Source organism: Anabrus simplex, chromosome 3, assembly GCF_040414725.1.
Source record: "Anabrus simplex isolate iqAnaSimp1 chromosome 3, ASM4041472v1, whole genome shotgun sequence".
Taxonomy (NCBI): domain Eukaryota; kingdom Metazoa; phylum Arthropoda; class Insecta; order Orthoptera; family Tettigoniidae; genus Anabrus; species Anabrus simplex.
In genome coordinates this window covers 266,987,232-267,000,437 of record NC_090267.1, presented here as the reverse complement: position 1 = coordinate 267,000,437, position 13,206 = coordinate 266,987,232, and the positions used below count along the sequence as shown (strand labels likewise).

Sequence of the window (13,206 nt, the reverse complement as noted above, 5' to 3'; positions counted from 1 at the left end):
TAGTTAGTCTATATTCAAAACTACAGCCAACAACAAGTAAGAATGTTCCCATTTAACTATCAGTATACAAGTTAACAAAGATCGATACGGCAACATTCAATTATGAACTCTTTAAAACTCCTTCAACAAGATTACGGAGACCGCGAACCCACTACGTAAATAACGAGACTAATGGATTAGTTGGATCCAACTTTATAATCTACATAGCGCCATACTACAGTTAAACATCACGACTTTTCAACAAGAAAGTTTCAATGTCATCTCAAGCGGCTACTAAGTTCCACTAACCTTCTCTTCAACATGTAAATCAAGTTGCTTCCAGCCGAATTTCACTCGAACTTTGATACGGCAACTTTAGCCATAGACCTTCCTGTTATTATGTGGTTAAGGCCTAGTTTGTCTAATTTACAAAATCATTTTTTAAATTACTAGTGTAATATCATACCAACCGCAAAAAAAAAATTTTTCTTTGCAAACATTTTGAATGAAGTTTTAATTCTAAATTATTATTTAAGAACTTATAACAATTTCTCACATTGTATAATTTCACTCTAATCTTATATTCTCAATTTATATTTTTTACCATGACAATCAGGATCCTGATTTTTATCTATGAGTATGAGTGTAAAAAGGCTGATGATGCCCTTTTAAAGGGCGAAACATGTACCTTCAAATTTTAATTTAATAGGATGCAAGTCCTATTTTTGTAAATTCTATTTTATTGAATAGGTTGATCCTAGTAAATTTTAGTAATATCTTAAATTGACGTACATTTCAATACGGACCAAATATGAAATTTGTAACATGTAACAGTACTACACTGCCGATCTAACAGTCCAAAGTTCCACCTGGAATGACCAGGCCGCAGACAGCCGTGATCCGTGATCATTCTTAGTCTTTTTCCAGAGGGGGGTGGAGTGTCGAATAGTGGAGAGTCTCAGGGCAAAAACTATGCCCTTTTACTAATCTGTTTCCCAGGAGTGCCCGATAAGTCGGAAAATCTCAATTCACTACACTGGTGGCGGAAAAATCTATCTGACTTGAAGGCAATTTTTTCCTCTAACCCAGAGGAGAAACCCCATCTTCACTGCTAATTTTGAATAAAATGAATGTAGAATTTAATGAAAGTGAAGAGGAAGAAACTTTTTTTAAGAAACGGATCTTTTCACGGTTGAGTTTTGAATTTTTTAGTGTATTGTGGTGCTATAATGTGGAATATGCCTAAATTATAATTCTAGACCAGGTCATACTACGGTACTACTACTACTACTACTGCTGCTGCTGCTGCTACTACTACTAAGCGAGCCTCTGACTTAAGAGTGCACACTGCTCATTCAAAACAGCCTGTCAGAGTAGGGATCAAATAGCTGGAATGCTATGATGAATCAGTGAGTTACGTACCAGCAGTACGGTATCAGAAAATGTATGAACAAGAGGAATGACATGCTAAAGAAGAAAGTTTTCTAATTCCCCAGCTATTTCCCACCAATATTCAGTCAGGCTGTTATATTCGGTATGCAGCAGTAATCCCATCTATTGGAGTTAAGCGGCAGCATAAGAGACTAAGAATATCACAAACAATGGTCAATGTAATGTTATTGTTCATCAATGTTATGCACTTTCAATATTGTAGGCCTTCACATTTAGTTTTCTTCTGACTCTAAATACCACTCTTATCACAGTCGGTACGGTAAAATTGAATAAAACATAAATGGTCGGAAATTGTATTCTCTATAACTTTTGTTATGTAGTACTTTTCGATAGGACCAATAACATAGGTATTTAAAAATTAAATTTTAGGCGCCTTCCCCTAAACTACAATTTCATACCGGGTGAATAAAATTGTTTATAACTTAGACTGTAGTTTCTTATTCCCCGACTCTATATACCGACTTTTATTAAATTCTGTTAACCCATTTTCTCGTGGCTCGGCGTTGATATGGACTTGGCAACAAAAATACAAATTCATGAATATCTGTGTTATCAAAGCCAGTATGGTAACAGTGTATAACATAAATGATTGGAAATTTAATTCTATATAACTTTAGTTATGTAGTATTTATTGACAGTACCAATAATAATATAAATATTTGAAAATTCTATTTTAGGCCTTCCCCTAAGCTACTATTTCATTCAGCTTGAGTAAAATGATTTATAGCCTAGATTGTAGTGGCTCATCCCCCGACTTCACATGCCGATTTTCATTAAATTATTTTCAGCCATTTTCTCGTGATGCGTGTACATACATACAGAAATTACGGAAAAGTAAAAAGTGCATTTCCTTGTTACTACGGACATGACCGATACAGAAATAACATTCTTTTCAAATCCTGAGCAATGTACAGACAAAACTCTTATTTTGTATATATAGATGTGAAGTAACACCTGGTTTACTGAGAAGGATCAACATACGACTTATAGAACATTTGATTGGCAAGCAATTAATTTTCTCCATTCTCTGTCTGAGAAAGGTCAGCCACGAGCATGAGAAGCTAGCTCACGAGCCAGATATTTGATTGAATCAACTGGGATACTCCCTCATGTTGCACAGCTGAGAGACCTGGACCACAAAAGCTAGTGACAATAAACTAACCGGCTTCAAAATGTGGTGTTGGCAGAATATGCTAAGTACACGATGGACAGAAAGGTAAGCAAATGCTTCCAATATAGATGAATTGAACATCAAGAAATACCTATCATCCCATGGAAGCAAATGTTATCTCCAGTTCCGTAATCACATTTTTAGGAGAGAAGGAGAGAATTTAGAAAATACCATTTTGCAAGGCAATGGTCGATTATTAATCTTGTGAAGACGTACAACAACTGATCCAAAGTTGGTGAACTGGACTGTTATATGGACTGGGATTTAATGTAAAAAAGACATGAGCACACTGAACATGGAAATTAGGCTGATGGCTCAATTACTATAGATGACACTGACCTCAACAAAACAATTGAGTTCAATTACTTGCAGTACACTTCTAAATGTGAGGGGTCAACAAAGCCTGGTTGAAGTGGTGTCCAGTTCTAGAAGTACCTTTTGATCAGGAGCTAACACACTTCCTGAAATAAAAAGTTTATAAGACCATTATTTGTCTAGTGGCATTGTACAGTCCCCACAAAAAGAATAAGTGCATGGTACTGTATAAGTTCCTTGCAGGTACCCAAACTTTTCTCAGAAACAACTGAACCTATACATATAATATTTGTTGTGGTATTCATAGTGTTTGTGTCTACATGGGGTAAATTATATTCTGATAATAATTAAAATTAAGTCTGACAGAATATTACTGAAAATGCAAGGAACATAAAATACCATAGACTCATTCCCTTTTTGAGAGACTTCACAAGATGAACTGCTGGCCAGAGACTAGGAGACACCAACAGGTACGGCATGTAATGGAGATGAAGATGCTTCGATGGCCACAAAAGACTTAGTAGGCTGGATCACGCTACGAACCAGGAAGTTTGCAACACATGTGGTGAAGTACCTGGTACCAATCACTGCAGAACTGCATGAAATTCCACTGCAATAGTATGGACATGTTCTGCATAGTGACAGTAAAATGGTTTCAAGAAGAGCACTCATCTCAACCCTCCTGGCTACTGACCACCAGAATGACACACTATGTGAAGAGATGGCCATGATGGGAGATCCTAATCAAGACGATGCTGACTCTTGACAATAGAAGTCAAGGTGCAAACAAGTGGAGCCTGCATTGTGATAGGATAAGTGCTAGGCAGAAAAAAGATATATAACACATTTCTTGGTAAAATTTCCATCAGTCACAAAAATTTAAGGTGGAGGTCACATGGCTATGATCATGATATTCCTTGAGGTAACATGAGAAAACTGAATTAAATAAATACCTAATTAACTTAGTATTGATCTTCTCACATGCTAGTGTGAAACTCAAAAAATTTTTGCATCAATGTCAGAGACTAGAGTTAAGGAGGCAGAAAGAAAGACTGGAATATCCTTACAGTAGACAGCCAAGTGTGGTGGTGTCATTAGCATCTCACCGCAGCAGCTCTGCTTTGAATCTCAGCTAATGGACATGGGATTTTTGAATTGAAAAATCACATCCCTGTGGTTCAGATTCCCCATAAAGGTGAAGGTTATGATCTCGGCAAGTAAAACATTGGTAATATCCTCATGTACTGTCAATGAATCACAAAGATCACAAAATACGAAGCTGAAGCAGAAATATGCTATTTCATAATTTCTTTCATATCACCACATGAATGTTTTCTTAGTTTCTTCGAGTCATTGCAGTCAAGAGTGCTCTTTGCTTCCAGAAAACTGACAGAGCCTTTTACAATACATGTCACCCAAATCAAATTCACTTCAAATTTATAGCTGAGAATAAACAGACTATCTTTCCCTACTCTGTGAGACAGTGCCAAAGATGACAAAAAGACATCATATGTTCTAGTAGGAGTTTCCTCTTTAACAGCTTCATTTACTTCCTGTAGAAATTTCTGGAGAATAGCAGGATATTCTCAGATGTATAACAATATAACCAACCATATGTTAGGAAGGGATTTTTTGAGACAGATATGTAAAAAAAAAAAAGAAGAAAGAAAAAGTTCTTGTTATGCATTTCTCAGGAAAAAAATTTCATCCATCAGTAGCAATATATTAGGTTCTTTCCAACACAGTCCCTGTACCAGTACATGGTCTCCTTGCGCATGCGCAATACGAAAAATCCTTTCCAACACAGTCAAAATTGTGTTCATGTATTCGTCCGTGTACTGCAGTCAGGCGTTCCAACTAACTCTTCGCATTGATCCCTGGTGGTCGGAACTAGTCCGCAGTCTAAAGCATGTACTGAAAAATACATTTCTGTGACATGCGCAGAAACACTGTATCGTTGCCTCCTGCTGTACGCTGAGTTGCTTAATCAGCTGTTTTTATGCACATTGCGCGCTCTTCTCCCATTAATAAGTTAATCAGCTGTTTGGTTACTGAGGTTAGGATGGATAGTGACGACGAATTTTTACACTCTTCATCCAGTGAAGAAGAGGACATACTATTTTTCGCCAAAAGAAAAAGAAATGAAAATTAATTAGGTGACGGTAATTAAACATCTTTCTTTAGTTATTTATGTATTGTGTTACGTTAGGCCTATAGTTCATGAAGGCACAAAAGCTACCAGGTGAAACAAAATATAATTGAAATACAATGTATTTTTCAGAAGAAACTGTTCCTCAGTATAATTAAAATGAGTTTTTGTGCATTTCTGCATTAGCCGAGGAGTTGCTCAAGATACTACAAATCGATATGACAGAAGTGAACATCATAAAATACATTTTTTTCTTTTTTTTTTGCTAGTTGCTTTACGTCGCACCGACACAGATAGGTCTTGTGGCGACGATGGAGCAGTGAAGGGTTAGGAGTGGGAAGGAAGCGGCCGTGGCCTTAATTAAGGTACAGACCCAGCATTTGCCTGGTGTGAAAATGGGAAACCACGGAAAACCATTTTCAGGGCTGCCGACAGTGGGGTTCGAACCTACTATCTCCCGAATACTAGATACTGGCCGTACTTAAGCGACTGCAGCTATCGAGCTCGGTATAAAAGACATTACGGGCAATATGAGAAAATATCGGCATTACACCCGGTTAGTAAAGTAATTGCATTACTGCTATTCCTTGGAGTTCATGGACGAGAATCCATTCCAACACAACCCAATCGTGTATCAATCCCGGAACCGATACGAAGTCAGTGCATGCGTATAGAGCGGTATATGGATGCGTCCATGTACTGACAGCAAACTGCGTGTTGGAAAGAACCTATTATAATACCTTCCACTAAACTATTGCTTTGCATCTGGGAGATAGTGGGTTCGAACCCCATTGTCGGCAGCACTGAAGATGGTTTTCCGTGGTTTCTCATTTTCACAGCAGGCAAATTCTGGGGCTGTATCTCAATTAAGGCTACGGTCACTTCCTTCCCACTCCTAGGCCTTTCCTCTCCCATCATTGCCATAAGACCTATCTGTGTTGATGCGACATAAAACAATTTCTCAAAAAACTACCACTCCACCCTGCACTATAGCCAAAGCAGAAATCCCTCAACTTAAATATAAAGTGTCCTTGAACCGTACCATAACTTTAGAACCAAATATAAAAGGAAAAGCAAATTTCTATTTCTCTATGTTTCAAGTACCGTATTTTAGTATACAACGGGAGATCTGACAAAATTCCTGAATATTGTATTCCATGTACTGTAAATCTACAGATGTGCAGAGATATTCAACTAATTCTCTATGTTTCAACACATCTACAGTAAGTTAGTAATATCAGGTACAAACTGTGTGAAAATGTCAATTGAATAAAATGCACCACAACATTAATTTATCTACTACAGGAAGAATGAAAAGTTGAAGGCAAATATTACTAATAATTTGTCAGGGCAGAAAAAAGAACAATACCCACATGCATTATAAACAACAAGTTAATTACAAATTTACCTCCAAGTCTTGTTGATCAAAATCTCACGTGCAAGAGAACAAGTGTCACAAATTATCTAGAATGTGATAGAACTGACTACATGGTTGCCATAAAAGTACAACTTCACAATAGATTAAAAAGACAATACAACATGCAAGACTTCAATGCACAATATATTTCAGTTGTAGAAGGCCCAATGTATAATCATTTTACATTTATTGGGAAATAGATGATCTGCCATGCAGCAAGCAGTATCAAACAGTGAGGTACTTACTTTTGTCTTCTTCTCAAAGTCTGGTGAGTCACAAGACGAGTTTACAGACTTGAATACCGAAGCCCACGTAGGCAAAATTTTAGATACTTTGTAATCATTTGTCACAGACTGAGCCGGAGCACTTGTAGGTCGAGCATCCAATGTTTTCTTGACAACAGACTGAGCCGGAGCACTTGTAGGTCGAGCATCCAATGTTTTTTTGACAACAGACTGAACAGGAGCACTTATAGGTCGAACATCCAACGTTTCCTTGGCTTCTAGTTTATCACTGTTTAATGCAATTGGTCTCTGAGGTTCTGACCTGCCAACTGGAGGCAGGCTAGTGGACTTCACCAATTTCAAAGGTCCAGGCTTCACGATTTGTGGCAAGTTGTTAGATGCTGCAGACTTTACACTTCTCTCTTTCACTTTCGGCTTTAGTCTGTCGGGTTTCAACCGGAACCTAGCCAAACCTTCCCCTTTACGCAAAAATTTCCTCTTGGGCTTTTCAGGAAGGTTACTGGAGTGGTTGACAGGTTTATCTAGCTCTAACTTTTGCTGAAGTAGTTGATAGAAATCCTTAACAGGAGTTTTTATGGGAATATCATCAACAGAGGTGTTGCCTTTCTTGTTGTCTCTTGTATCCTAAAAAAAAAAAAAAAAAAAAGAGAATAAGAAACAACTGTTAAGACTCTGCACCCTCACAAGACGCTCTCTGAAATACAATATGGATTTCCTCTCAAAAGTTTTGTCAAAGACATCAGCTGTCTTATGATAAATTTGATAAATGTGCGCATTATATATGATAGCTGGATATTATTCATTATTAACAAACAAATTATATATGATAAATGTACTTCAATGTATCATATTTACTGGATATTATGAATAATATAAACATGTGCTTAGACTATACAAAACTAAAAATACTTTTAAAATTAATCATCTTAATTGTTCATTTTACAAAATATCTTCAAATACAGTACCTCCAAAATATCACAAAACAACTGCTGGACTTTGCATCCTCAGAAAGAGTTTCTCCAGAAACAAAAAAAAATTATGTAATGGTCATGATCAGAAAAAGTTAAGAAGCAAACACTATAACGAAGGCATGGAATGACCGACATATAAGGATGCAAGGATTCAGTACCAGAAACAACAAAGGTACCTCTCGTGACAAAAGTCTGAGAAAAAACAGTACAACTTTGAAGAACATACAAGTATGCATATACCTTGTGCAGATCACTAAAGCAAGGAGATCAGGATAGAAAAATATATGAATGATATAACCAAGAAAATTAAAGAATTTATATTGTGATCAACAAATGTTATTGAAAATTCTACTTATCACAAAAAAAATAAAAACAAAACAAAAAGAGTAATCCATGTAAGCCATTGTTGAGATCAATTATAATTTAAGATGAAAGGTGAACAATGACAAACGGGGAGGGAAATATAACCTACATATGCTAGAGGTAAATGTAAATAAAGATCTTTGGACCTAAGAAATTTACGTGAAATTCAGAGGTCTCACACAGCTATATACTGGAAAATTCAAAGAACCTGATGTGGTCCCCTTTATAAATATACATAGACTACAATGGCCAGGGCCATCATAAGAATGAAAAAAATAATTATGTGGAAAAACAAACCTTCCAGAACATCTACTGATGTAGGAAAAAACAGGAAGATCCAAACTACACTCGTCAGATGTTGTAGAGGAGATCTGATTCTGGCAGCGGAAAGATTTACAGGGAGGCATCTAGAAGGGGAGGATTACAAGGCTGCAGCACCATAGAAGAGGATGTGGTGCTGGTGGAAATTTGTTTTTATTTTTTTGCTAGTGGCACTGACACAAATAGGTCTTACGGCGACGATAAATTACTGTTTTTAAGAGGAAGTACAACTGGGCAACCGTCCTCTATTTATACTAATCAGAAGGAAAATGTATGAGGTTTGACACTTCAAAAAATTATGGTATCAGCAAAAGACAGGGGAGGTCCACAAAGGATGTGAAAATGAAAGACTCCTTATGTGGGTTGCAATCCAAGATCCTCAGGGCAGAAAAGAATAAGACTTGACCAAGGCAGGTCATATAGGACAGATGACAAGGAGCCTGACACAAGCAGGTGGAAGCAATGCCAGATTCTGCTAAATGACCCATGTTTGCCAACTCATGCTCCACTTAGTCAAGCAGCTTATCTCCTACTGTCAAGTCTTCCCAGCCCAAAGTAACCAACATTTTCGTAACTCTATTGTCATAATTCACCAACAACAAATTCTTCTGCATTCCTTTGGATCTTTTCCAGTTCTCTTATTAAGAAATCCTAGTGTGGGTTCCACACACTGAAACTCTAATCTAATTGGGGTCTTACCAGAGACATATACAATTAACTTCCCATTTACATCCTTACTACAACCACTAAATGCCCTCATAACCATATGGAGAGATATGTAACTTTCATTTACAACCTCAGTGTTTACGTAATGAAGAGCTCAGTGTTTACGTAATGAAGATCTTTCCTCATATTAACACCTAGGACTTTGAGTAATCCTCATGAGGTACTATAAACCTTTCAACACAGTATTTTTTTTTTTTTTTTTTTTTTTTTTTACAAGTTGCTTTACGTTGCACCAACACTGATAGGTCTTATGGTGACGATGGGACAGGAAAGGGCTAGGAGTGGGAAAAAGGCAGCCGTGGTCTTAATTAAGGCATGGTGTGAGAATGGGAAACCAAGGAAAACCGTCTGCAGGGCTGCTGGCAGTGGGGTTCGAACCCATTATCTCCCAAATACTGGATACTGGCCGCACTTAAGCGACTGCAGCTATCGAGCTTGGTAACTCAGTACTTAGAACTGGAAGGACTTTTCCTCATGGTGCAACTTACAACTTGACTTTTCATCTCTTTTATCACCATACTATTGTCTGCTGTCTGTCTCAAAACATTGCCTAGGTGTCCTTCCTAGACTGACTTATTTACCATTTGTTTGTTATGCTTGCTGTCAATCACTATACCTTCACCTTTACAGTTAAAATTTGGTAAATTGAGATCACCTGCTACATGTTCTTTTCTGTGTTCTTCCCCACTTCTAAAAATTTCACAACAGCGTAAGCCCTACCCTTGCCAGGTCTGAACCCCCCAAAAACATCAAGCTGCATATTATTTTTAGATATGAGCCTTACACTTAGAATTTCACGCTTCTCATCCTTAAATATTAATTCATCAGTATGAATTTTTTTTTTTTTCTAGGGGCTTTACGTCGCACCGACACAGATAGGTCTTATGGCGACGAAGGGATAGGAAAGGCCTAGGAGTTGGAAGGAAGCGGCCGTGGCCTTAATTAAGGTACAGCCCCAGCATTTGCCTGGTGTGAAAATGGGAAACCACGGAAAACCATTTTCAGGGCTGCCGATAGTGGGATTCGAACCTACTATCTCCCGGATGCAAGCTCACAGCCACACGCCTCTACACGCACAGCCAACTCGCCCGGTCAGTATGAATCTAAAACTGAATATACTGTAATAGAATGGTCACATGAAAAGAATGGCTCCCCACAGGACTCCTCAAGCATACTTTGACTGTAGTGTTCCAGGGAAGGGACCAAAACTTAAGACCGCATGATGTTTGAGAGAAGCAGATTTTCAAGGACCTTGAAATTAGACATGTAAACTGGCATTGTATATATATGAACAATATCTGTAGATGGACAGGACACACTGGAGGAGGCTTGTACACAACCACATCCGGCTTGCTGGAGTGAAGAAATTATTATAATGACGATTAGTATGAATACTCCCCGCTCCTACCATTCCTATCCTATCTCCAGGATAAACACCCAGTTCTGTGAGAAAATTTCCCCATCCATAATATTACTTCTGAGCCATGATTCAACTCTTGTTACAATATCTAGTAAATATATATTTATGAAATTATTTAATTATATTCCCTTCTTTACAATACTTCTACAGTTGAATACTAACAAATTTATGTCATCCTTTTTGACTTCCAGTTCTCTATACTCTCACCACTGCTCCCTAGTCCACCCTGTTTCCCTGAATATACCTCTCTATTACCCCTCTAAACAAACTCGCCTAACTTAAATGTAATATTATAGTTCAAGTGAAGGCCATCTGAGCACAGATTCCTATCTTGTACCCACCATTATGATCTACAAAACTCATTCCAATTTTCCAACATATCCACTCCAGTCCAATTTAAATCCCCAATCACCCTCTAGTCAGCATTCCTCCTACACAGTATCCCACTGGCAGCAATCTCCTCTCCCACACATCCCCATCTATGCTAGTACTTATTCCTGCTTGCCTTATGTTGTTGGTACCAACATGGAAAATGACCACCTTATCCTTACACTCCTTCCCTTCTATTTCCCTCAAAATTTACCTTAATGTACAACCTGGATAACACTCTACCTTACTTCCCTTTTCTCCACACACTTTCTCCACATGCCTTAGTTGTCCATGACCAGAGCCTTAATCCCACCCACCTCATTACATTTCCTCCTCTCTTGGCCTCCCTTAACTCCACTGACAGTTGCAGAACCCTACTTCCTCCGCCCTTCGCTCCCTCCCACAACCCTGTTACACCTCATACTTCTGATCCTCTACTCTGTTTCCCTTTCCTCTTGCTTTGGCCATCCTCAGTAATACTTTCCAGTTTCCCATCTTTTCTATGTTGTTCTACCTGCTATGACCCATGTAAATTCCTCACCGATACCTCTCCTGCATAATACCAATATAACTGGTCCATTATTGGACATTATAAATTTTCCTGATGAGGAGACTTAGTCCCCTTTTTCCTTCACCTTAAAACATTAGCCCATCTGTCTTCAACAACTTCTCCTCCTCTTACCCCTCTCTCTTGCCTACCGATCATATCCTGTACAATGATTGAGGGATACCTACTTTCATTCCTGTTTTCCGTTATCTGATTGGACTTGAACAGTAATGATATTCCTATAACACATTCCAGGCAAAGATTTTACAGACATTATAGGATGAAAAGCACAATAAGATGGATGATAATCACCAGAAATCAGCAGCAAAGTCTTCTGGAATAAGTGAAGAAAGGCAGACCAATCTACAAATTAAGTTTCCATACATGGCCTATGTTCACGTTACCTATCAACTATCATTCTCTCCACATGAGGCAGCTACCTGTCCAGCTTTCACATAAAGTGAGTTTATGCTGTGACCAAACTCTACTCTAAGTTTATGCCAGTTTTCCTTACCTTATCATGCAAACTTTCAAAAGGAAAGTTTACTTCTGTTTACTGTCTTCATTCTTGAGGGTCTTCGGAGAATATTTCGTTGCACTAGCACAGAAGCATACATTTTCAATTTTATTTTATAATATGAACAAAGCCTAAGTTTACCTGCACTTTGAGGTAATATGCAACTCTTCTTCTTCTTGCTGTGCCGCCTTCTATCGAAGGTTGGCGATCATCATGGCTATTCTCATCTCAGAGTCTGCCCCATGGATAAACCAAATCGTATTCACTTCAAACCAGTCCCTCATGTTCTTCAGCCAGAAGATTCTTCTTTGGCCAGGTCTCCATTGTCCTGAGATGTTCCCCTACATCACCACCTGTAGGATCCTCTACTTTTCATTCCGCACTGCATGTTCGAAATATTTGAGTTCCACTTCTTGATGGAAAGGAGTACTTCAGTCTTCTTGTTTAGTGTTTCCATCACCTCAGTATTCCTCACTCTTTTTGTCCATAAGATACTGTACCGGGAAATGATCAGAGATCTGGGCATGAGAATCTTCACTTAGGGGTGGATGGCTCTTATGGAGTAGGTACAGAGAGGCTTATGCAGAGCAAAATAATAGTTGGGCTTAAAACTCAATTTATTCAATCACCATAAATTTATGGGCAATTGTTTCCTATTATTCCTGCTCCTTTTGACAAAATATTTGTTTTGTTGGCAAATTACTTAAACATTAAAGCAAGTTATTTCACAAAATTTTCATGACATAAAATAAAGTTCATCTTAATGTTTGCCTGATTTAATAACGTGATATCCGCAAAAGATTGTCTTTATCTTGATGTTTTGACAAAAATTCCTTTTTTAAGTCACCATAAATTAATTGAAATGAGTGCCTTTCACTTGAAGATCAAATTCAAAATAACAATACTGTTTTCCCTACAGTCATTTTAAATAATAAATTTTACTTGTTCCCTACAGTCTTTTTAAATAATAATAAATATTCCTTGACTGTAAAATAAATACTCTTTCACTTTCAAAGTTTGTGACGTTCTTCCTAAAAGTTTTTATAAGTATGGGAAATTTAACACTTCGAAAATAACACAAACTAGAATTTAGTAAAATTTCAGTTTACAACGAGCGTTGTAATAATTGTTCGTAAAGCTACTAAACAAAGTCACTGATTTTACTATTCCACTTGGCAAGAAGAAAGTTAATTTTTGTGGAATTTTATGCACTTGTTTTAAAAGTGGTTTGAAATGAACTTCAT

The 13,206-nt window shown here is 37.6% G+C and overlaps 1 protein-coding gene across 2 annotated transcripts in view; it reads right to left on the bottom strand.

The window, feature by feature from the left end:
- The window catches only part of Sas-4 (spindle assembly abnormal 4), a 202,940-nt gene that overhangs the window by 145,444 nt on the left and 44,290 nt on the right, over positions 1-13,206 (bottom strand). For both annotated transcript variants that reach the window (XM_067144344.2, XM_067144346.2), the window contains exon 4: positions 6,729-7,352. In XM_067144344.2, coding sequence (XP_067000445.2) covers positions 6,729-7,352 — 624 coding nt within the window. The remainder of the gene's footprint in view (positions 1-6,728; positions 7,353-13,206) is intronic.